The 25,152-nt window shown below is 35.6% G+C and overlaps 6 protein-coding genes across 16 annotated transcripts; 3 read left to right on the top strand and 3 right to left on the bottom strand.

Annotated features, from left to right (window-relative positions):
• Positions 1-134: 134 nt before the first annotated feature.
• Positions 135-2,646, bottom strand: LOC107221105 (transmembrane protein 184C). Its single transcript, XM_015659995.2, has 6 exons — positions 2,124-2,646; positions 1,954-1,990; positions 1,577-1,854; positions 1,112-1,318; positions 810-1,025; positions 135-725 (listed from the first exon to the last, which is right to left on the bottom strand). The coding sequence occupies exons 1-6, from the start codon at positions 2,369-2,371 to the stop codon at positions 416-418; spliced, it is 1,296 nt and encodes a 431-aa protein (XP_015515481.1). The 5' UTR covers positions 2,372-2,646; the 3' UTR covers positions 135-415.
• Positions 1,619-7,932, top strand: LOC107221103 (zinc finger protein 275). Of its 5 annotated transcripts, XR_006904851.1 has the most exons (9): positions 3,334-3,494; positions 3,847-4,111; positions 4,224-4,742; positions 4,815-4,971; positions 5,065-5,280; positions 5,407-5,555; positions 5,884-6,568; positions 6,768-6,973; positions 7,377-7,932. XR_006904851.1 is itself a non-coding variant. In XM_046742681.1 (8 exons), the coding sequence occupies exons 2-7, from the start codon at positions 3,860-3,862 to the stop codon at positions 6,553-6,555; spliced, it is 1,965 nt and encodes a 654-aa protein (XP_046598637.1). In that variant the 5' UTR covers positions 1,619-1,749; positions 3,847-3,859; the 3' UTR covers positions 6,556-6,568; positions 6,768-7,932. The 5 variants fall into 5 exon arrangements, 4 of the variants coding, with proteins under 4 accessions (XP_046598637.1, XP_046598638.1, XP_015515472.1 ...); XM_046742681.1 differs by lacking the exon at positions 3,334-3,494 and adding an exon at positions 1,619-1,749 and having other exon boundaries at positions 6,768-7,932; XM_046742682.1 differs by lacking the exon at positions 3,334-3,494 and adding an exon at positions 2,986-3,116 and having other exon boundaries at positions 6,768-7,932.
• On the bottom strand, positions 7,433-11,692 carry LOC107221102 (Bardet-Biedl syndrome 7 protein homolog). 4 transcript variants are annotated; one of them, XM_046742670.1, is made up of 14 exons: positions 11,537-11,640; positions 11,247-11,415; positions 10,965-11,163; positions 10,721-10,889; positions 10,560-10,636; positions 10,203-10,458; positions 9,854-10,119; positions 9,576-9,765; positions 9,292-9,372; positions 9,058-9,201; positions 8,852-8,973; positions 8,661-8,770; positions 8,292-8,568; positions 7,433-8,111 (listed from the first exon to the last, which is right to left on the bottom strand). In XM_046742670.1, exons 2-14 carry the CDS (start codon positions 11,389-11,391, stop codon positions 7,979-7,981), a joined length of 2,169 nt encoding a protein of 722 aa, XP_046598626.1. In that variant the 5' UTR covers positions 11,392-11,415; positions 11,537-11,640; the 3' UTR covers positions 7,433-7,978. The 4 variants fall into 4 exon arrangements, with proteins under 4 accessions (XP_046598626.1, XP_015515471.2, XP_046598627.1 ...); XM_015659985.2 differs by having other exon boundaries at positions 11,247-11,692; XM_046742671.1 differs by lacking the exon at positions 9,058-9,201 and having other exon boundaries at positions 11,247-11,692.
• A 3-nt stretch (positions 11,693-11,695) lies between these two features.
• On the top strand, positions 11,696-12,810 carry LOC107221110 (anaphase-promoting complex subunit 10). The gene is made up of 3 exons (XM_015660001.2): positions 11,696-11,937; positions 12,045-12,297; positions 12,382-12,810. The coding sequence occupies exons 1-3, from the start codon at positions 11,913-11,915 to the stop codon at positions 12,671-12,673; spliced, it is 570 nt and encodes a 189-aa protein (XP_015515487.1). The 5' UTR covers positions 11,696-11,912; the 3' UTR covers positions 12,674-12,810.
• A 228-nt stretch (positions 12,811-13,038) lies between these two features.
• LOC107221097 lies at positions 13,039-25,139 on the top strand. Of its 4 annotated transcripts, XR_006904850.1 has the most exons (18): positions 13,039-13,183; positions 13,319-13,453; positions 15,082-15,233; positions 15,325-16,275; positions 16,350-16,761; positions 16,876-17,324; positions 17,405-17,562; positions 17,643-17,896; positions 17,986-18,234; positions 18,308-18,481; positions 18,542-18,702; positions 18,800-19,052; positions 19,147-19,393; positions 19,504-19,877; positions 19,979-20,290; positions 20,440-20,709; positions 24,537-24,664; positions 24,914-25,139. XR_006904850.1 is itself a non-coding variant. In XM_046742660.1 (17 exons), the coding sequence occupies exons 1-17, from the start codon at positions 13,051-13,053 to the stop codon at positions 24,545-24,547; spliced, it is 4,695 nt and encodes a 1,564-aa protein (XP_046598616.1). In that variant the 5' UTR covers positions 13,039-13,050; the 3' UTR covers positions 24,548-24,703. The 4 variants fall into 4 exon arrangements, 3 of the variants coding, with proteins under 3 accessions (XP_046598616.1, XP_015515462.2, XP_046598615.1); XM_046742660.1 differs by lacking the exon at positions 24,914-25,139 and having other exon boundaries at positions 24,537-24,703; XM_015659976.2 differs by lacking the exons at positions 24,537-24,664; positions 24,914-25,139 and having other exon boundaries at positions 20,440-21,002.
• LOC107221109 (RWD domain-containing protein 2B) lies at positions 13,536-14,987 on the bottom strand. Its single transcript, XM_015659999.2, has 4 exons — positions 14,789-14,987; positions 14,461-14,667; positions 13,918-14,355; positions 13,536-13,825 (listed from the first exon to the last, which is right to left on the bottom strand). The coding sequence occupies exons 1-4, from the start codon at positions 14,861-14,863 to the stop codon at positions 13,598-13,600; spliced, it is 948 nt and encodes a 315-aa protein (XP_015515485.2). The 5' UTR covers positions 14,864-14,987; the 3' UTR covers positions 13,536-13,597.
• Positions 25,140-25,152: the final 13 nt, after the last annotated feature.

Raw genomic sequence — 25,152 nt, 5'->3', positions numbered from 1 at the left:
GAAATTTTGATGTGGGCAAAGTACAAAAATCAGTAGATTTCAAGCGGAGTAAATTGTGCCAGTATTTGTGAAATCATAATTTACTAAAAGCTGATACCTCAAAATTTTAACGGGAAACAATTTTTTAATATAAATATTTACATCATCACGTTTATTCATATTTACAAAATCATTTTGAATGAATTGTTATCCTGCTTTAAAGATTTCTCTTACACTCTACTTTCTTCACCTGAGGTAACGAGAGTTCTGAGCCACATATATTGCTATTTTGATAGAGTCACTATACATAATATCTTATTAAAATATATATCATTGCGGATATCAAAATTCTGCTAATTCTTAACAGATTTTAAACAATTCCAACATTTTCAAGTTTTTAGATTCATATATCTGATCTTCGTTGTTACATTTTCATTTACGTATTGATAGCACGATTATTGTTCATTGGAACTTCAGGGCTTAAGTCAACGAAGCCGGGAATAAAATCCTGGGAGTTATCATTACTTGTACCAGCTTCGTTCGTGTTATATCCCACGAATGAAGATGCTGGTGCACTTTGAGCTGATGGGATTTGTACCTGGGGTAATAGAGATGTGCGCTCATTTGCACTGCCCCAGGTTTGTTGATAGGAACTGCGCCCGCGAATCCTACGGCTCAAAGATGATCCTACGACTCCCAAATGCTCCTTAATGTCATTATGAACGTCTGAAACGTCCCACATTGCTCTGAAAGTGTTAAATAGTTTGAATTAATACGATTCACCCCTATGTCTGATCTATTTAACGAGTTTCACAATTTTTAACATTTACCTAAACGCATCCCACCATACTTGGCTCTGTGCTAAATTAACAAACGGTTTGTAGCTGAAACTGTAGTGATGAGCTACAGCAGCCAGAAACATTTCTATACAAATTAGAAAGTCCTGCAACTTTGATGAAATATTTCTTATATCGTCTGTGTTGTCTGTGTTGAAAATACTCGATATTACATCGAAATATACTAGGAAGGCTACAATCACACCTTGACTGAAACAAACGAAAATCCATACACATATATGCATTACTTGAATAATACTGAATAATTGAAAATATCACTATTATAAAATACTTACAAGAATGAGAAAAATACGACAGCTTTAATGCAGAGGAATTTCCCAATTGGTTTCATTGGCCTCAGTGCCTCTGAATTCGCTCGATAAAACAATACTAAACAGTACATTGCTATGAATTGTGATAAATTGTTGAATGCAATCATGTACGGAAAGGCAACATTTGCTCTGAATTCACCTTCGCCATAGACTCCGTTCAACTCGCAAATACTGCAATTCATAAAAAATTTCAAGCTCAATGAATGGCAATTATTTTTAAAATACCAACTTGTATATCATTAAGAAATTTTGATTTTAAACTAGGAATTGAAAGATATTGTCCCTTGGCTAAAACCAGCGCTTAAACACATTTTATCTATTCCTTACGGGGTAAAAAATACTACATTAATTTCATGCTAAAAATATTCTATTTCTGATGATTTATTGCCCTTTTTGTAAATGAGAACAAAAAATGACTGTTGAACTAACAATGAAATCAATGTTGTTATAGGTCGAACAGCAGTGTACTGAAGAATGCCATGTTTGCACATGTGAACAAACTCTTTTCCCATTTGCCAATCTGGTAAACAACAGAGAGGAAACATGTGGTGAACCTGTGGCGCCAGCTCCAGTCTTTGCTCCAAGTGATGATCAGCGTTAAGGTAAGCAAGTAGATACATCATGAAGTTGTAAATCACATATGCTTCATAGCATTCTCGCAAACTGTCCATGTATATACTTTCATCAGGAAAAATAAGGCCAAGCCACTGTAAATGATAGAATAATATGTATTCTTTATTGATTATTTTACATCTATTCCTAGATCAAATAGTGAATTATACATTGATAGAACCGAAATAACTTACAGCATTAACCGCATATATTGGAACCATCCACAAGATTCTACAAAAACAATTAATAAGTAGAATATAAAATACCAGTTGCACATTGATAAAAGTAATAAAAGTTACTAAATTTAATAAGCTTTATGATTGAATCTCGTATCAGATAATTATATATTCTGAAATTATTATACCTGATAATATATTTTTGCAGCTTTGGTTGGGTATAGTGTATCATGTGCTGTATAATTTCATAAAATGAAATTGGTAGGGCCAGCAGGACAAACGCACCCCCGGCCAAGGCGCCTTGATCTTGTTTTCTAAATCCATTGTTGATAGAGTTTGTCAATAATATTGGTATCAATATTATAATGACTAGTCCATAGAGACACGTCAATAATGGAAGAATCCACACCCGCCAACGTTGGCAAATTGACGCCATCGTTTATTGAAGCATTCCTGCTAATCTCCACATACTTATTTACTCAGGAATATTTAGTTTTTGTTGTGTCATTTACAATTGGTAATAATTATAGGTATGTATTACGTATAATCGAAATAGATTCATTTCACTAAAATGTTGCATTAGGACAATGGTAAGTATTATTAATAACTGATTTATTATGCCCGTTGCTCAGTGTCAAATTAAGCAAGGGCGTTTGTTATTAATTATTGAAAGATTATCTGCGTTTAATTGCTACATACTGATTATGCAGCTTACAATTAAACGATTGTTCATTAATAGCTTATTTGATTATGTATTTTTATCATTTGAGGAAATTTTATACGAGATTTCAGAGTTCACGCTGGAAGAATTTTTAACGAAGTTATTCACATAACAGATGCAACAATAATAAAGGATTTTCCTCCCTCAAGTGTGACTGTGAGTCAGCTGATACTTGACAGGCGATCGTTGGTGATAGTCTCAATAATATGATGAGCTGCTGAGCTGGACGTGGTCTTTGCGTCACTTAAATTTCCTGATAAATACTATCATAGGCATGATTGTGAAAATAATTTAACATTGCAAATTGATCATTTATACCTAAACAATTTCCGATAAATATGATAAAGTGACAGACGGATGTATGATTCTTTGACATTTCACGCGATATTTAGTTTCTGGGGAACAAGTTGGGGAACTTTGGTACTTACAGCGGTGCCAACATATCATTATTATTCTTTATGTACGTATCTTGTACATTACATACATACCTAGAACTATGAACCGAAACTATAATATTGAGAACTCGCATAAGTTGTGAAAAATATTTAATCAGAATTCTATTCCACGTCACGTGCAAAGATCTCAATGCATTTTTTAATTAACGAGTCTGAATATACTGTAATAACTTATGTGGTTCAATTAACAGTGGTAAATTTTCTTTGTGAATCGCCTGCGCGTTAGTGACTTCCGGTGTAATGGCGTCAAGAAGTAAGCACTGTTGTCACATTTTGATCTACAGTGTTTCAATATTTCGCCTTTGTTTATATCAGTCGAGTTAACGCATTAACAAGTTTATAACCAACAAAAGAATTATAAGATAAACCGAGGAAGGTGATAGGTGGGAATATTTAATCCATTTCTTTGTCTAATAACGAAAAGAAAATTTTTGCCAAGTTGTGGGTGCAGTGACCTTGAGCCTTCTGTCATCGCATGACGCCTAACTTGACGCGGGAAATTCAAATATATTTAACTAAAAATGATCAGAAGCTGGTGCATCGGAGTGTCTCGCGAGCTGGAAACTTGCAGGACTAACAATAAACTAGATTACGTAGCGAAATTACTCGCCAGTGCATGAAAAGAAACAAAGAAATTCTCTCTTATTTAGGGCTATAAAAATATTGGGCCGCCTAGAAGTTGCAGAGAGATCTGAGTTCTTCTGAACAAATATGCAACACGAATATTATTTGCAGCATCATCACTACCATGGAGGTCGCGACTGATGAAGAGGCTCAAGCAGTGCTGTTAGAAGAAATGGAGGGTGCACAATATATAACCATACAGCCAGCAGATGCGGAATCTCTCTCCAAAGGAGTTCCTTTAATTACTTTAAACGGAGAGTTAATTCCAGAAAGAATGGTTGTAGAGATGATGAACGTCGGTGTTGGCTCAGAATATTCTACCGCAACTCAGTACTATGAAACGGAAGATGATCTTTTATCACACGAACTGACAGAGGTAAAAGGTTTTTTAAATTGTGATTTGTAAAGTGTCCAGGATCCTGAGAAATCACGAATCCTTGAAACTTGATACAATTACAGCTTAAAGTTACGTAATATCCAATTTCCAGGAGGACCGTAGATTAGCTGCAGCATTAGTTGCTGTTCAGTTGCAGCAGCAACAAAAACAACAACAATTGCATAACCAGCAGCACGAAGATCCCACCTTACCCGATGTTGGTCATTTAGATTCACTTTCGCCTGTTAATGCTTATATGCAGACAATACCTGACCCAGATCCACCGCCAGTATATCCGACAATGCATTCAATGAAACGGATTTCTCAATCTCAAAATGTAAAACAGGAGTTTATCAACATAAAAAGCGAATATGAGATTGATGTTTCTGCAGAGAGCAGTGAGGATGCAGCGCCTACTTCCGGACCAAAAAGATCTTTGCCTCATAAAAAAAGAATCCCTAAAAAACTGAAGCAGCAATCTAAACGGACTTCCGTCAGAAGAGATAATGCTAAGTTAAACCAGGATATTGTTTCTCAACAACCAGCTAATGAACCTCTGATGCATGCGTTTAGATGTGAATTGTGCGGCTGTTCGATCGGAGGACAATTGAAATTCTTTGAACACTTGAAGGTTGGATTGTAAACAGATTTTTATTCCTTTGGCAAAGGGACCTTTCTATTCAATATCTATCTTTCATTGCAGGCACACTATGAACCGGTAAAAGTAGAATCTAGAATAGCACAAACCACAAATACGAGCATTACGATATCTGTGTCAGACTCCGTTCAAGGGATTGATACTACTGTAATAGAAGAGTTTAGTGAACCTGAAGATCTTATGGAAGGCATACGAGGCGTCGGTGAGTTGCATCTAGAAAGTTCATATCCAATAAACATTCTTTTTGCACATTAATAAGTAAACATTGATACCAGTATCTTTGTTTTACTCACAGTTGAGGAAACAGGAGCTCATATTGATGAAGAAGCTGATGGTTCGCTAAACGATGTTAATGGGGGGCCAACTTTGTGGGCAATTTCGGATGTACCTGATCACGGGGCGCAGGAACAGGTGGAAACCACTACAATTAATGAAAACGATTTACTAGATAGAGAAGAGATCGAAGTGCCACAAACTAAAAAGAAGAAATCACAAAAACATAGAAGATCAAGTAGGTATCTTGCTTATAAGATATTAGTTACAAGCATCCATTATGTAAATCTTCAGATATAGGAAGAAATTTCTATACGAAAGCTTGAGTTATGCAATGACGTAATTTACTTTTATTACTATACTGGTACAGTTGACGAACTTGCCTGCCTACAATGCGGTCGATCATTCAACCACAAGAATAGTCTGGTTTACCATATGCGATCTCATAGTGGAGAAAGGCCACATCAGTGTGACGTTTGTGGAAAAAGTTTCTTTGCCGCCAGTGCATTAAAGGTATATCATTATATTGGATAAGATTGATCCGACATTCAAGACCAACAACTACTACACCACTACGAGTAGTGGCAATGCACATACCGAACGTTTATTTTGGACATACTTTCTTATGCAACTACCTGAACTTTATCGTAGATTAATATTGTTTTAGGGAATCGCCACCATATGTAGCGGTGTAGTGCACTTTGACACTTGGCGTATTGTACAGTGTCCATAATATAAAATTTTATCTAACCTTTACACTTTACATTTTTTTAAAGTTTGTAAACAATTAATTGTTTTTGCTTTCTTTTAAAATGACTTACAACTTTTTTAAATTTTGTAGGTACACAAACGATTACATAGTGGCGATAAACCGTACAAGTGCGACGATTGTGGACGTCACTTTCGTCAATGGGGTGACTTGAAATATCACTCGACTAGTATACACTCTGAACAAAAACAATTCCAGTGTGAATATTGTGGGAAAGACTTTGCACGAAAATATTCTCTTATTGTCCACAGACGTATTCATACTGGTGAAAAAAACTATCGATGCGAATATTGTAATAAGACTTTTAGAGCAAGCAGTTACCTGCAAAATCATAGACGAATTCATACAGGCGAGAAACCCCACCCATGTACAGTTTGTGGAAAACCCTTCAGGGTAAGAAGCGATATGAAAAGGCATCTGAACACGCATTCACGCGGAAGATTTGATAGGCCTGTAAATCGTACAACCATGACTAAAAATTTGACGGATGATGAAAATAAAGCATCACAAGTCCGAACGATTCAGAATAGTTTGGTTGAGGACTTAAAGCTGGAAGTTGAAGGTAATGGAGTTGAACTTGTTTCACCAGAAGACAATCCTGAGAGTATTCTTCCACATGAAGGTGGGCAGAACATGGATTATTCTGCTACACGTACAGCAGATGGTGGAACAGATAGAGATCCTTTGGAAGCAGATGTGCGATCTACAGATACATTGTACACATGGCCTTGTTATCATCTGTAGCCTATTATTTGCTGTGAGTTAGATTACGAATTTGAATCATCTGTTTTCAGATATCCTCCATTAAAGTAATTGAATCAAGCAGGTTCATTGATTTCAATATGAATAACGCGATGTGTACCTAACTGGTTGAATCAGTTAGTTATTGCTGAGATGATTGATACAAGTCTCTTGAATTAATAAAACCAATTTTATATTTAACCTTTGTGTTACAGATCGAATTATTTCATGTAACTGTGGCTGATTATTGATGTACAGTGTTACGTGCAATCATAAGTCAGTGTAAACACTGTTTCAAGGAGGACATTTTATCGACAGATCTCGTACATTAATTGACTTTTCTGATGAAAAAATCAAACAAATTTTTTGAATGATCTCATTCAAAGTGGCTACTTGATAGTATATAATATTGGTATCAATGGTATGTATGTGAATTATGTATTTACTTTACCAACATTTGATATTTCATACTACAGTGCTTAATCAATATCACTGAGCACTGTTGCCATTAGTACAATTAATTATTACGTAATTAGTCAAATGAAATACATATACACTTGCATCTATCACACAAGAATCACATTGTGAAATACAACTGCGTAAGCATACATCAACTATTTTGATATAATTTCAAACGAAGAACTGAATGACTAAAAGGAGACAGTAAAAGTTTAATATGTTCAGTATAAAGTATTTGTTATTTTGGAAGTTATGGAAGAGGATAAATTAGTTTAGATTTCGATACTTTTTATATGGTAGAATATTGCGATATTATGTATAAAAACAATTGGTTATTCATAAATATTTCTTTATTGCTACAATAGGTGAACTGGCATCAATTAAATTCCAAAAACTATTAATGAATTATTTTTTCTGCCAATTTAAATTACTCTTATAATATTTACTATTTAAGGCGATCGAGGCTGTTGATCATTCTTGCATGTTGCATGAATAAATAATTAAATAAATAAACGAATTGAGGCTGCTACCGTGATTCATTAGAGTTGTGGAAAGTACGAAACCTATTTCGTTTCGATAAATTAGAATTAGTGGTGACAGGTCAGGGCAATATTCTCCAAAAACACAAGACTAGAATCAGTGAAATCTATATATACAGTGGACTTAGTTTTTTTCTTAATGTATTTTCAGACTAGTGGCATAATTTATAAACAAATACTAATGAACGCAGGTTAACACAAACGTTGGGATATAATTGGAAATTCTGTATTTGAAAAGCCTATACACACAAACATATACTGCGTCATAAGTTTAGTTATGTAAAGAATTATAATCCTAAAATTCTATATCATGTTTTCAAACTTAAACTAATTAGTTGTTTATGTGGAAATTCAATGTTGAAAAATATATTTTTTACACAGACACATGTACACTAATCTTAATCTGTCTCTTCATTTTATGTGGAGTCTTAGTTTTGTTGCAATCGTGGAACAGGTGTTTCAGCAGCACTATTGTTTCCGTTAAAAATTTGTAACAGTAGTGTAAGATCCCTCGATTCTAATGCTGGCCTTAGTTTTTCTGTTGCTGTTTTGCTCGTAACTCTACAACATTATGTATGTGAAATATACCTGTATGTGTACAAAAAAATCTAAAAATAAGGTGTAGATGGACAATCAGCTTATGAAAAAATTACTGATAAAATTAAAAAATATTTCATCAGTTTACCAAACAAAAGCTAAAATTTTAATGTATATTACTCAGTGTAAGTAAAGTTTCTTTACATTTGACCACCTCTGGCTCGCTCCCAATCAACGTACAAATCAGTAATCGTTCCATACAACCTCTGCAGCATATCGGGATCTTTTACAAGCTCAGCTCTGAGATTTGATTCATTTTCGAGTAATTCTTGATACTTTGGACAAAGTTGCTCCGGATTAGTATTTAGTTCCCACTCTTGTAATGCATCGAGAATTTTAACTTTTTCCTTTATTGCTCTCGCTGCCTCAATTCGAGGTAGGACTAAATCCAAAACCCTGGAAATACTTCCATTGGCGATATCTATCGATGTTTTCAGCCAATGTATACATCACAAAATGAATGATTAAGTTTTAAAATATTTGTTTTAAATATTTTTAATGGCTATAACTTACTACAGAAAACGTCCAACCGTATTTTTCTTTTGGTAGCTTCTCCAGTTAATATATCTCGCAGAATAATGATACTTGATATATTTTCACTCAGAAATATCGCATTACCTTTTCTGAAAGTAAACTGTATTAATAAAAAATAGGAATATTGATAAATTTTGAAAAGCTTTCAAATACATTAATCAAGAACTTGCTTGTAATTGCATTTCAACATAGTTCCGACAAAGGTTGATGTAAATATTAAAGTGCCTTCGCCATCTTCCAAATGGGGTCTTTCAGGTACGTCAGGAAGGGCCAACGAAAGCCAGGCATGAATCTGTAATGTTAATCATAATATGTACACTTATCTAATAATACTGGTCCTTCTAACTGCAGTGTATTGCAAATATTGCTAATGTACCTCAGCAGCAGTGAAAGAACCACGCAAATTCAGTTCATTAAACGGACCACCCAATAATACGGTATTTTCATCTTTGTGAATTCTTGAATGGAAAGATAACGCATGGATTGGAATTTGGATTCGCCGACAGCATTTTGGTTGTACCTTTAGTAATCAAGCTATACATCAATATTTAAAAGCAGAATCATTGATTCAACCCTATATGAGGTCGATCAGAGAATAAAAACGAAATACCTGCGATGTTACATAGATCTGCAAGCATCCAGGCTGTCCTTCAATTGTCCTCAATCTCAAATCGAGACGATTGGTGTTGATCTAAACCATGATACAATTGTGCGTATGAATTTGCATCGTGTATTCTATCTGTAGTAATTGTAACAGTGTTATTTATTTTTAGAAATGTTTGATTTTTTGGTAAAACCCAAGCATTTAACGCCATTCTTTTATTTCAATTAATATGTATTAACTGTCAGAATTGATTACAGGGACTTTTACCGTGTATCAATCCAAGGCTTTACCTGGCATCTATAGGTAGCGAGAACATAGTTTCCCGATTTATGATCACATGCTGATAAACTAGCAACGGCACTGTTACTCTCAACATCAAGTAAATCCACAGGAGTATCAGATTGAAGTAGTATGTTATCAATGGACGTTTCTAATTCAATGGATAAAGTGTAGGACGCATTTTCCTTATTGATAAGCATCCTGTGTGTATAAGAAGAAAATCGAGCACAGTTAGTTTCTTTGAACTCAATTAATAATTCTAATAGCTTTGTAATTATTTTATTGTCACCTATGATTAACGTTCAGTATCGATGGAGCTAAAGCATCGGTTCCCACATCAAAAGACTCCTTTTGTTGGTTTTTTTTTTGTTCTAATTGGTCGATTTCTATTTTCAGTTTTGTCATCAGTCCGATATCCTGGTCCACCTCTAACAAACCTGGTGGCTTTGTCGTCAGACCGAATATTCGCCCAGAATATGTGGTCGCTAAAACTTCTGGATAACCCACAGCTCCAACTATACCTCCTACTACCGTACTGACACTTTCGCCACAATTCTGTAATATTACAAAGAACAAATCGCATTGTGTCGTTGTGTGTGTAATACTTCAATTTTTTTACAAGCCGTTTTACAACTTACATGCCGAAATCTTAATACAGGTGTGGTATCATCCTCTTCAGGAAATGCAAATACTTCTATAACTCCATTCTGTCTACCGACAAGAATATCTACACCATCCTGCAATTCATAAGTGTCTAGAGATGTGATTTCTGCTCCATTATTGCTAAGCAGCCAGGTTACTCTCAGAGTTTTATCCCTTTGAAGTGTGAGTAAACCAACTCTACCATCTGTTGTACCTACTAAAATACGATCTTTTGATTCAACGTCAGCTTCTCTAAAATAAGATTGTATCCATGTCAGTCTTTCATTGATGACAGTCGATGGTTATGTATTTTATTGGTCATTAGAAGGAAAAAAGTGAAAAATAATTAATACCTGTAAGGCATCAAAATCGTTGGAATTGTGGTTAATCTAAGCAACGTTGGTGTCCTGCCGCCGTGGAGAACTCGTACCTAATCCAAAATACACATAACAAATTGAAATGTATATTAAAATTACAAAATTGTATTCGATCCAATGAAATGCATCAAATTTACAGCACAATCTCCGCAGGCAAGAACAGCAACAACAGCGGAACCTTCGCCTGGTAACAGTAGAACATCTATTACTCTCTCTCCAACCAAGTACGCGTCTGCATCCCTACAATCGTGATATCGGTGGTACAAATCCTTAGCACATGCTGATAGATCTGGTCCCAGAACGCACCTGGCAATAGAAAAAACTAGTCTAAACAATTATCCAGTGTCATTATTGTACAAAAACTTATCTTTGTGCACTTACATTGCAGAAATGGGTTCTAGCAAGTTTGTATCAAATTCTAAAAAGACTTTTCCTCTTCTCGTGTATCCCTTGACTGAATTGCCAACGGCAACAAATATTTTATCTTTCTGAGTCCCGAGTACGCCCCCCAACGATATTCCATTAACTTTTGGCCCCGGTAGGGATTTAAATATAATTTGCAGCTCATCTTTTTTCATCCCTTTCATTGTATACAAGTGAATAGATATTTTAATACTAGTTGAGATAAGAATCAGTTACTAATGCTATTTTATCCAGTCTCACCACAGATGTGTAGAATGCCATCATGATCACCTACGACAAATCTCTGAGTTTGTTGTTTCGGATCTGGTGTAGGTAACAATTTTGTCGTTCCACGAGAAGTGGAACCCACCGCCATATAGTCAATCCTCGTCAAAGACAACGTCATTATTGTTAGTAAAAGTTTCTCTCCCTTGAAAATATATATTAAAGTCCTGATAAAGCTCTGTATGATATAGAGTGTTGCATTTTCTGTGTCCAGCACATGTGGAATAATCAATTTCACCATAGCAACAATTCAAATCATGACTCACAACACCGTTGACTGCAGATTTCAACAGTTATATCAGTGGGTTGAAAGCACAAACTTGAATTCGAAGTAATTAACTCGATCCAACACCCGCTGACGTCACGTCCGTACATGAGAACTAATGCGACTTTGGTATGTCCGGTTCTTCAAAATTTTATTAGGCGGATTTATTTGAATATCTAACGACGTGGTGGTGTTGGCAAGTTTATTTTGAGTGCTGTACTAGTTTGTACATCATTTTATGAAAATGAGCAGAGGCCAATAAATCGGCCGACAAAAGATACAACGTATCATACAATATCGCCTTTTGATCCTACGATCGAGTAGACAAAATAATCAACTTTTAAAGTTATGCTTGATAACCTCAAATTTCTTTACTCATGAGCAACAAAACAAGCGGCGGAGGTTGGTTGGCGTTTTATTTACTAACGATGTAATACTAGTAGTAGAGTCCTTTAAACTTCCACATGAATAATATGTATTCGACTTAGTTCCATAATAATGCATTTTAGGTGACTTGGATCCGGTCCAAGAAGAACTTGCTGGTCGGGTTCGTGAAGTCGGTAATCAGGCAATATGGAGTTTATCTTCTTGCAAACCAGGGTTTGGTGTGGATCAGCTACGAGACGATATAACAGAGACGTATTGGCAGTCAGATGGCCAATTACCTCATTTGGTTAATATTCAATTTAGGAGAAAAACAACCATCAGAGATATATGCATATACACGGATTATAAACTCGATGAGAGCTACACACCGAGCAGGTGAAAAAAAAAGTTGATTGCAAAAAATTATTCCATCAGCATATCAAATTTTGCAAAAACATTCCATGGAATAAACTTTTCCAGAATAAGCGTGAGAGCAGGAACCAACTTCAACGATCTTCAAGAAGTAGAAGTAATGGACCTCAACGAGCCCAGTGGCTGGGTGGTCATTCCAATTAAAGATATTAATGACAGACCTATAAGAACGTTTATGATTCAAATCGCAGTGATAACGAATCATCAAAATGGTCGAGATACACATATGAGACAAATCAAGGTGCACAGTCCAGCACAAGATATACTTGGACCTCCAGCTCCTCATATACCGGGTCAGTTTTCTACAAATGAGTTTCAGCGATACGCAACGATCAGATGAATTACTCATTTATTTATTAAGATCTGTTTATAAATAATCATGAAATATATGAATACTATTTTATATACCTATATGTCATATTTATTTATCTTGCTGAAGAAAGTGTTTCATACTGTAACAGGCTGACTGGAGATGCAGCCATGTAAACCTTTGTGTACATGGATTGTTTTCATTGATAGATTATGAATGTCCATACATATGTAGTATCATTCACTAGTTAATCCCATAGTTAATACCTTACAACAGTCAGAAGAAATATAAGCTTGGTAGAGACTCCTGACACGTAAACAATGTCTATTCTGAAGAACCATGAACAAATTCTTTGAGGATTTATATTTGGCTGGCAAATATCAGTACGTTGCCACAGATGATAGAAGATGCCTAAATACTGGATTCTATTCGCGATTGTTATATGCATTATAAAGTCATCAAGTGCATTTGAAATCAAAGGACTTCAGAATGACCTTCTGCTAGTGGAAAATTTCTTTCAAAAGCTAACTAATGACCATGGTGAGTGATGGATGTATGTGTAATATTAAAGTAAATTTTAATTAAACATTAGCCAGTTTTTAAAAGATTATTATACTTTCTACACAGCCTTCATTAATCCAAAAGTTCTCTAATTCATACTGAAATGATTTTTAGGATCAATACTACCTGGTCAAGATTCAACTAAGGCTTTCGATGCAAAAATAGCCAAGTTTCTTCAGATGACGCAGAGACCGTTAGGCTGGCGCCACAGGAGACATCTTGATGGCCATGTGGCACGTTTAAACAATGGTGAGAAAATAATCCCGTAATAAGAAATGTATACAGCAATGAATCAAGAAAGCCCAATATCACAGTTTTTTAGAAAATAAATTGATGATATATTTTCATCCATTGTATAAAATGTACAATAATTAGGTAAACGTAGCAAATGTACTATATTGGAGGTTTTCCGTCAACTCCAAAATATTCTTTAAATGCATATTGGACATTATGCTCAGTAAGATATTTATAAAGTTCGCCCATGTCATTGTGTCGATCTGAGCTTGGAAATGATATTTCTTGAAAAGTTGAAAACTTCCTGTGAATATTTAAATTACTGTTTTCCACAGGATCGTCTTCCTTAAATTTAACTAAAATTTTTTGCCAGTTCATCGCCTTTATCTGTGAATAAGTTAAATGAAAATAATTAATCATACAATAGGTTAATGACTTCAAATACGTAAATTGAGCTAAGAATACATTGATCAACTCACTCTTTGCCACCAATCTTCACACTCTTCCGAAGCTCCTTCTATACATACTATTCCAGGCTTCCCAGCCAAGCAAAAGCCCGAAAGATTATTTTCTTTCGCTATTTCAATAATTTCTCGACGTTTAAGTTTACTATAAATATGATGAGAGTATATCCAGTACCTAGAAAAACTCAGAACGATTTTCTTGCTCAGTTTAACAGGTGACTTTTGGCTCGTTTTACTGTTGGATGATTTTAAATATTTTTCTAAATTTTCCTGTACCCACGAAATCAACATATATATAGAGGGTAACCCCTCTTCTTGCGCATTGGAAAAGTTTATTAAAGAGGTATTAAAATTAAACTGTTGGATACGATCAAATAACTCGCTTCTAACGTAAACTTCTGGCTTTGTCATTGGGTAATCGTTGGGCAGTGTGACGTACAGTTGGCATTTACCCTGAAATAAGTCAACAAGTATTTAATTCTAAATATGTTTTGCAGTTGAATTTCAAACGTAATGAAAATACTGAAAATATTGTTTAACGAAAAGTGAAAGACTTACCTTAAGATGCAAAATAGTAACAATATATTCCAGGGGGTGTGGAACATCAGAATGTATATCCAGTATAAAATTGTTTATGTCAGCTAAAATTCCATGGTCAATAACTGTCAATTCGTCCGGATAAATAGCTTGCAAAGCTTCCAATTCTGCTATTTGTGCCTGATAATTTTCTACTCTCTTATCATTGATCGACATCCTCTCAAAATTCTAAAATGTGTTTCCAGTTTTATCTTATTATTTATTCAAAATTTTATCAATCAAAAGTATATTTTTTACACTTTATACAATGTAACGGTTCAGATTTATGTTATTCTCAAGGTTATCTAACCTGATTTTTATCACTGTTGGTAAATAAATTGATTTTTTCATATACTACGCATACAGTGGCGTTGTTGGGCGACATGGAGTTTCTACTGATTCTATGACAGTTAAACAACCAGTTGCTTCTATGGTCATATTGCGGTTGTCACTCATAATATCAGTTCCAGTAATTACATATCTTTAAATCAACGTATTCATATTTGATTTGTATAGAGTCTTGCAGCCAATGAGATTTTTGCCTATTCTCTATTGGTTGCTGATCCTCCATGGCGGGACTCTTAAATAATTTTTTTCCAACAGGGATTGGAGTGTTGAAAGGATTTTCTGGTATCTTTGAAGACCCATTTCCAAATTCATTGGCCATATCAATCTTTGCTTATTATAATGGTAACGAACTACAATGGTTTACAGTTACTCTTGACGCTTCATTAATATCCCTATATCGGTACAATGTGAGTTATTATCTAAATTATAATTAATTGGTAATTAAGAGTGGTTATTACTTCTTGGATTGTAATATCATTCTATCATTTAATCATCTAGGGAAACCAATTTGAAAAAGCTTGTTACTATTTGCTTACCGGCGGATCTCATCTAATTGCGGACTGTTCTGAGTTTGGCTGCGTATTTGTAATAGGCAAGATTGACGGTAGTGTGACGATCTTACGTTTACAACGTGAAATTCATAAATACATTCTACATCCTGTCCAAGATCTCGAAGGGCTGGGAGATGTTCGATTATCAATTTGGCATGGAATGAATCAAATGTTTCTTGGCATAGCTTCGAATGCCAATGTATCAATATACCAGTGGCTAGGCGAGCATTTTGATTCAATTCAAGTTTTAAATTATGGTACTGGGAAACTAACACCATTTAAGATTGGAGGATCAATGTATTTAACCATAACTGGAACTCAGACTACTACAGTATTGAAATTTATCTTACAATCAAACGTGTTTGTTTTGACACAACGACTACCACCGGCAAATGATGCTGAAAGTTTTTACATGGAAAAAGGGCATCAGAGAGAACACTACTTAGCTCTGTCAAATCAGGACTCTACCATCATGTATAAATTCGTTCACGACCACTTTGTGCCTTTTCAAAATATTGAAAATGCTGATTGGATATCATCTATCACAACCAAAGAAACAGTTGTATTATTAGCATTAAAGAGGGGCTTGCTGAAAATTTATCAGTATAATGGTTGGAAATTCGTTGAGCTTGGCATAACAATGGCAGAAATTGATCAAATTTATCCTACATATTTGGATGGTGAGGTCATATTAATTGTAAAACATAAAAATGCTATGTGGAGCTTCAAGAAATTAATTTGGGTTCAGCAAAGTACGTGGGAAATTCTCAGAGATAAAACGAAGCTATGGTGTCTTGAAATTATAGAGAAAGTAAAAACACAGCCACCAGTGCGACCAAAATTTAATGGAGCTGTTAAAATCCAACACGGACACATTGGAAAACTTCAGGCAAAAAAGGTAAAAATATTGTCGTTTTGCCAAATCTGTACTTAATTCCTATAATGTAGTAACCGTGTCATTCAAATTGACAGGTAAAGGGCAGGGGTATGGAACAGTTGATAAATTTGTCAAATCAGTTTACGGAACTACGATCTGGTTTGTTAGCTAAAAAACAATTATTTTCTCAATTCGTGCTAAAAAAAAACCCCAAGATCAACACACTGTATGCCTCTAAAGTCCATGGACAATGCACATTAGGGTGTAGGATAAATCGTCTGAGTACTGCCGTAAAAAGTGAGCTACTAAAAAACTTAGCAAAACCAAATGTCATTGATCAAGTTTTGGTATTTGAGAACGTAAAAGCCCAGTTAACTGGTACCTTGCCATGTCCAAAGTCTGCAGTTCTTCTGAAAAGTGTTACGGTCAGTAACCGGATAAACGGAATAACATTTGTATCCCTCCAAAAAGATTTATTGAAAGTATCTGGAGATCAAGAAGTTACAGGTGAGTTATTAGACCTGCAAATAGGCCACACAATATGTATAATCCCAACTGTTCTGTAGGTACAGATTTCATAAAATGCATTAGTACTACATTTAATCATCTGGACTGTTTTAGGACACCACATTTATAACAGTCTTTCTGTGTCCAACGTATTGGTTCCTCTCGGTATAGCAACGCAATTGACTCACCAGGAAATAAATGCAATTTCAATAAAAGCTAACAATCTATATTTGGTGCAAGGTGGAATTTTATTGCCCCTTAATGGTCCTCCTGTCACGATAAATGACACAAAAACAGTGTCCAAAGTAAAAGTAACTGGCCCTGTTCACTTGAGAGGTAAATTAAACGGCGATGGAGTGAAAGATTTGAAACCAGTAACTTGGATAGAAAAACCTTTGATACTTCGGGGTAATTATTCCCTACGAAAGGTCACTGTAACAAATCAGGCAAAAGCTTCTGATCTGTTACTGGACAGGAAGAGATCTTTGACTCAGATCAGGAGTGAAGCTTTACGCCTTGATGAAAGTGTGCCAGTTCACTTGAAATTGTCAAAACTTAGAACGGTTAGTTTTGAGGAATATTTTTGTTTATTGTGTAGTTGTTTAATTTCATTAATCCATATGTTTTATATGTACTTTTGCAGACTTGGACAAACATTACTGCAGATATAACTGCTGATTGGGTTACAGCTCTAAGTGAGAAATCAATTATTAACCATGTAAAAAATATCACTGGCACTAAACGCACTCCAAATGATGTTATTATTACAAGTTTATCTTACGATGCTTTGCCTCTTCCAAAGTATGTGCAGAGGTTGCTAATCAGTGATGTAATTACATGTAAATAAGTTTTATTTAAATATTTGAATTGCTCTTCTTTAGGTTTCAGAGCTCTTTTTGTGCCTTAGAGGCGACAATCGCAAACATCGAAACATGGTCTGTAGAAGTTGATGAGGCTTCAGCTAAGACTTTGAAAGCTGTACAAATGTTTGGTGCTTCCACATTAAGTTCAACTATAATGGATACAGCTACAATAACAACGGCCAACAAATTAAATCTAGCATCGAAAATTTTCTCAGGAACTGTTGAAGTTCACCAAGCATTGCTTGATGATATTGCTGGGATTGATTTTCAAAGTGAGTAAATTCATTACAATTATAAACTATTATAAATGAGAATACGAAAAAATTAGTAGTATATTCAAAATCAACCTTTTATCTTTTAGGGCTGTGGGTTGCCATGAATGCTTGGCGTAATCCAGGTACTATTAATGGTGTCGTAAATGCATCAAATTTAGATATCAAACATCTGCTGGCTGCCAAAGGATTCGTACCACCTTCCATAACCAATGCGAAAAATTTCATTTCGAAAGGAAACATATATTTTGAAACCTTGAATCAGGAAAATATTTCTGCTTTGGCACAGAATATTGTTAAGTTGGATGAAACTGCGTCTCTAACTAACATTGCATTTGGTATGTAGTTTCCTATTCTTGTTCTTTTTATTGGAATAAATCTATCTTCTTCAAAAATGCAAAATTCTTTCAGCTGGTGGATTGGTAGCACGTACGTTCAAGACTTTGGTAGCTCCCATCGATCTTTCAGGAACTCGTAACATGGGCACAAAAATAATTGCAGGAAGCCTGAAATCTGCCAATTTAATATTACCCTATTCCTTCACTTATTCATCTAGCAACACACCTACCAATTTAATTGTAAAAGGTAAGTAAATATAGTAATTTCCAAGTTGCGGAACAGAGTACCAACAATTCTTGTTTGCAGGTTCAATCACGTTTGCAGTAGAACCAAAAATTCAAAGTATCAACGGTCTCACCTTGCAAAAACTTTTCGATAATATTTGGTTCATCAATAAGCCCTGCATTCTCTCCAATGCACTATTTGATCTTAGGCATGCCGTATTCAAAGGACCCGTACAAATATTAGTTAGTACTTATATTTCTGTAAACTTGTAGTGTTTAGAAATTGCACTGATTTTTATGTACATATTGTACTCATCAGAATTACAATCTATTCTATTAGGGATGGCTGAATACACAAAATTATGGACCCTGGAATCAAATCTCGAAGTGGTTGCTTAGTCGAACCAGATCGCAGGAAATATATGAAAATGTTTATTTAAAAAAGGCAAAAATTCCGAATATTATATGTACAAAAGGTTTGTCACTCTTGGCATCCGCATCTTTTTTAGCTGAACTAGTCGAACACTCGTTAAAAAGAGACAGTAGTCAAACTGTCTCAAATGCTATGCACTTCCAAACATTAATAGTGTTAGGTAAGTGAATCTAAAACTTTTTTACTGAAATTTTCAGTTTGATTTCACTAGCAAGCTCTTCTTGCTGTAACCTTATAACTGAAAATCATTTCAGATGATTTGAACACTCAAAGTAAAATTAATGGGAAAGATTTGTCTATTGACATTGTACGTTTCGACGTCAAAGAAAACATAATTACTGGGAAGAAAACTGTGTTGTCATTGCATGCTGAAAACTTTAATGGTGGTTTCAATTTTGGTAGCTGGCAGACAAATACCTTGAGTGTATTAAATAATGGAAAACCAATCATTGTTAGGGGATTGAAAACCTTTGCAAATATTACGCTACTGAAGCCTTTGCGGTATGTATTTTATTCTAACGGATACCATGGATCTTTTATTTGTAGACTCAGAAAGTACATTTAATATTCGTCGTGAAAATTAATTATCTCAATTTAACGTATCTCAACAGAGTGGATGGAATGGTGAATGGGTGCGCAATGAAGAAGTATCTTCTGAAATCAATATCCCAGCAAGTAGGTGGGACAAAAAAAATTCATGGGACCATAATTACGTCAAAAATTGTCATTGATGGACAAATAAATGACATCGATCTGTCATCTCTGGTGAAGCATCAGTTGAAGAAGAATAAACAAGTTCAAATAATAAAGTCTCAGATCATAATGAGGGGTGATGTCACGATAATGGGAGATTCTGCAGTAAATAGACTGTTCCATGGGGTGGAACTTAAAAACTTGGATCGACTTACTTTGGATTTAGAATTAGTCAGTGCCAGAATGGTGGAACTTAGTTACGTCGCAAAACAAATTCATATATCATTGTCACGTAAGTTAGATTATTTTATTTTTTAGCAAACAAAACTTTTCACAACAAAGGTTTCAAAACTGATCTGTACTAATTTTTATTTTTTTTACATTTTAAAATAGGACGAGCTTGGTATTGTGATAAATTAGAACTGATTAAAGTAAACTCTACGGCTTTGACCTCAGGCTCATCCATATTTCATGCGGTACTTTTTGAAGGTCTAGGAAACTGTTTATTCAAAATTGGCGTACTAACATGTGATGGAGAAACAGTTCAACTTCTTACCTTCCCTCCGAACTCTAGCAGAGTATTATTCAGCCAAGTTTTTCAATTGGAGGGAATTCCACTAGTTGTTGTTGCAACCTCAGATCCTAATGGCGGTGTATGGATCTATACTTACGAGCATGTGGAGAAGAAATTTCGTCAAGTTGCCGGTTTGTGTTTCACAGTTTGCATCCTTCAGAAAAATATCCGCTGAATTAACTAACTTTTCGGACAGCCTGAATATCTGCAAACTATCGAGCCTTACTAGAATTCGCTACTTAACTGTTAAAGAAATTAATTTAGCAAACGACATTTTCAGGTTTCAACCTACCTGGGGCTACGCAAGCATCTGCTATTGTGTCATCTGGCTCACTCTGGCTCGCTGTGCAGTTGACTTGGGATACGATAATACTACGATATGATACGTGGGGTCAATTCGAAGAATATACCCTACCTGGTTCAGAGTTTCTTCTAATGGAAGTGGCTCCAACAGGAGAGCCCTTAATATTCCAATCCGATGGTGTTTGGAAATTAGGAGGACTCTCAGGGCCACGTCAATTGATTGCCACTCAATTAAACGGAAAGATTGGTACGTATAGAGATGATAACGATTACTATGTGCAGGTGATTAGAAATAGCAATGCAAGGTTGCTGAAAACACGTTACGTTGGTAACTGAATTATTCCTCAACGAATCGTAAGTTGAATTTATTTATAATATATTGTTATTGTTTATTTATTGAAAGTCTGTAATTTAGTAATTATATAAAATGGTATAGCAGGTGAACGTTGTAACTTCTTGCGAAATTAATTACCTTAATTAATAAGCTTCAATAATGCAAAAGCTTTGATCGAGTGATGATCAAAATTTAGTAGGCATTTTGTTAAATTCTTATTTGTTGATGAAAAAATAAACAGATTGTTACCCGTATCGTTTTCACTCGACAAATTCAAGAGTAAACTCTTATGTACTTACTAACTTTTCTGTGTAAATGAAATCAAAATGTGAAACACAGAGTGATACAATTTCGATCAACAGTCAGATTACCAATAACTGTAAAATAATCTTTACTCACGGACAATATTTACATTTCATTACGATTTTTTTGATGTTAATTGCATTCATTACTTCTTGGTCTCAAACTACAAATCAGAGTTAATTGCATGGTTCGATATTCACTTTATGAATGCTCAGGATTGCTCTTGCAACTAGAAAATGAAGGACCGTAAATTCGTAACTGCTAAAAATTGCAATAACGGATAGTTTTCTTACGTTCTTAAAATTACACCAGGTACCTAGACTCAATAAAATTCTGCAACTAATTCTCTTACGGTTCAATCACGGTTTGGGCGCGTCCGATAAACGTTCTCTGTGATCCTGTTAAGGAAGACCAAATCGATTCGTTTAAAGATATGGTGTCAGTACTTGAAATTGGGTCATGTTTTAATATTCTCGAATAGTGCATTGCATTACCGTTAAAAAATAACACAATGCTAAGATAGAAAAATGCTCTACCAACGAAACAAATCAAACATATGAGAACAAGTGATGAGATTTTACAATTAGGAAATGTACCTTAATCGCGTCTTTGATGACGGTCACATCTTCATTTCCGCGTCCATGGTCTTCATCGGCATCAGTCTTACTCCTGCTATCAGGTTTCGTAGGCTTCTGGAAAAAACATGGGAAAAAATTGTTAATCAATGGTTAAAATTATTCCGTTAAGTACATTCGTGGTCACTTGCCAAATTTCTATTTATTTTCTCCTCGTTCCTTTTCCTTTCCTCAATCGCAGAGTTGAGGGCGGTTTGCTCGGCAGGTGTAAGGACCATTAATCGAGGATCCATGAGTATCCAATCGCTATGCAATACCTGGTCCATTTTCCATCTCTTATTCAAGTCGGGTTCAAGCAGATTGGTAACGACCCTCTTAACGTTGTCGCTCAAAATTTCTACCACTTTACCCCGAAATTTCCACCTCCTGTTAGTCTGTTGTTCGTACAATCTCTTTATGTTAGTATCATCAAAAGGCATGGCTTTGTTGAGTAATATGTAAAGTATCACCCCCAGGGACCAAATATCCGCTATTTTTGGATTGTAAGGTGATCCTCTCAGGATTTCCGGCGCGGCGTAAGATAATGAGCCGCAGTAAGTATCGCTCAGGACGCGTTTGCCTCGGCCGTCGACTACATATCTTGCAAAACCAAAGTCCGCTAATTTTACGTTGTAATTAGACGTGATCAGCACGTTTTCACACTTCATATCACGATGTGCTATTTCCATTTCGTGTAGGTACTGGAGTCCTGAAATTCGGTAATGGTAGGCAAAGTTGACAATTTTGAATACGAGACCCGACCATACCACCCGATGATGTTCGAAATATTCATTATGAGTGTATTAAAATTTTTTTTTTTTATTTTATTTTTATTCTTTTACCAAGAGCGAGTTGTCTGAGCCAAACTCGCGCCTGACTTTCTGCGACCACTCCGTTTTTCAATATAAAATCAAGGAGGTCTCCATTCTCGGCGAATCGCATGAATATAAAGTATTTCGACCGCCTTTGAAATATGCTGTGCACGTGAACTACGTGAGGATGATTTAATTTCACTAAAATATCTAATTCTCGGGGCAAAAATTTTTTGACAAAGTCCTTGGGCGCTTTGGCGGTATCCACGATCTTACACGCCAGTGTATTCGCTCTGTCAGGGTCGTTATCTGGCTTGTACTCGGCGAGATACACCTGTGCAATTACAAATCGTGTTTACCGTTATACCTGGCATGTATACATAATGTATCGCAGAAGTTTGCCGAACTTTGATATCGGCGAGGAAATTAGTTTACCGATAAGTCGATACGCTGTCCGAAAACAGCTTATACGCAGCGAATGTATTATACCTTGGCATACGAGCCCTCCCCAAGTTTTTTTATCAATCTGTATCCCCTTGCGGCTAAAGTTGCCTCTTCGGACGCTGTCTGGTTCAGAGCTGGCTGCGACATGAGACCTGGCAAACCAGCGGGGGCATCCTAGCTGCTCTGCTACCATAATTCACAATGAATTTGTTTGTCATTCCTTTCTGCCTTTTGCAGGTCGAATGGAATCTGCATTTATTTATACCGCTAACTGCAAGAAATCATCTTATAATAATAAACCCATAGAATTTAATTTTTTTTTCTGTCTTCATCGGTAGTTTGTTTAATTTATATAATTAACTCCGGATTGATTATATTTTTCGATTTTCTTACGAACGGGAATACCGTTGCTCTTGTCTTTTTTGAATAACCTCCCGCGGATAATACACCGCGGTGTCAAATTAATTATCCGTTGAAGATTGCCGCACTTGCTTTAATTATCTCGTTTTCTTACTTTTTCCCACCTCCGAATTAGCGAAAATGATATACTGGGAACACAAAAATCGCGCGACTACGTAACCATGTCTTCTCAAATTGCTAAATTCTATAGTTTTTCAAATGGCCGATGACAAGAAATTAGCCATGGCTATCTACGTTGTGTCTGTAGCGTGCCTTGAAAGCAAGACATTTTAATATTGGACTCGTATCAATAATGCCTACGCCAAATCAATTCTCCAATGGATTTGGAACTTGTTTTTAGAAATCATACTGTGAATATATTTTCCGGAAACTCCACAAGCGTTTTGAATGGCTAATATGTTTAATAACGATGGTAATTTGCCAGACATATTAATTCGCTATCGTGATGTTGCTAATGCGTTCAATCGAAATTTTACTTCACGTGTTTGCACGTTATCCTGGTTTCCGAAGGTTTAAACAACCTAATTTTATCGTTATCTCAACGTTCAGAATTGTCCGATCGATTGAGTAATGGTGAGAGTTCGAGGCGCGAAACACTATTATCTATCGTATAAAACGAACAACCAGACGGTTATTCGCCGCGATCCTCGTCAGCGCGGAGAATGGGTTCCACGCTGGTTAATAAAACGATTTCCTCGAGTAAACGAAATTTCAATTCTGAACCGAAGAGCTGTTTACCAAAATTGATCAACGCGGAAATCGATCGAAATTGCAAATCCGAGACCAATGTTTCTACGTCGCAAAATCGTCCTTTGGATTCTACAACGCTCCTATTTCCACTCTGCGAGGAAAATTTTTTACTGGAAACGGTTGGTATTCAAATATCTTGCAAATTCATATTCTTTCATAATGTCATTGCTTTCTTGTTCTTTATTCTCAGATTAACAAAATCATAAAAAAACGTTGGCGGATCATCGGCCATACAACGAGATATGGTTGGTTAGCTGCAGCTGGCTCTTACAAGCCCGCTCTTTCTCCCGAGGATGCGAAGATATTATTAGCGCTCAGCAATCAGGTTTAGAATTAGGCTCTGAGACTTTTATAATAACTAACGGAACATGCACTACAATATATTATTTTGTTTCAGATTGGGGTTGAGAATTGTACCGAAGCAATCGAGAGAATTAAAAATTTGTCGGAAAATCTTCATCCCAGAGATGTGCCGGCAGCTGCTATCGCTATCTTGACCGAAACTCACACCGCCATGATTTTAAGGTATGTCCTAAAGTAGAACTGGTCTATTGTACATGGGGTATAATGTGGTATTTTTTATCCTTTGATGGGTAAGTTAAAATAAATTATAGTTTGAGAATTTACAAATGACGAAGTGTTGCTTCACACCTGGGTACCGGCAACACGGAAAGCAGATGCTTGAGTGGCGTACACCGTCAAAACATAAAATCAATCATCGGGATCGAAAACGAGGAAGATTTTACTCATAAATACACGCATGAATTATTACAGACAGCGAAGACGGTTAAAATCTTACGCCAAGCTAGTACAGGACCGATTCCCGACGATTTTTACTATTTCCGATGTGTGTACAATACAGCGGGTTGATTTGAATCAATCGATGTAGCGCTTCGTAAGTTTCAATCTTCGTTTAATTTTTACTTCTTATATTTGCAATCTTTTTATTCTTATAAAATACAGATTACTGCCATGTTTTTGTATAATCGTACGTGTATAATATCTTAGTATTA

This window comes from Neodiprion lecontei, chromosome 6 (genome assembly GCF_021901455.1).
Source record: "Neodiprion lecontei isolate iyNeoLeco1 chromosome 6, iyNeoLeco1.1, whole genome shotgun sequence".
Lineage (NCBI taxonomy): Eukaryota > Metazoa > Arthropoda > Insecta > Hymenoptera > Diprionidae > Neodiprion > Neodiprion lecontei.
This window is presented reverse-complemented; position numbering and strand designations above follow the sequence as displayed.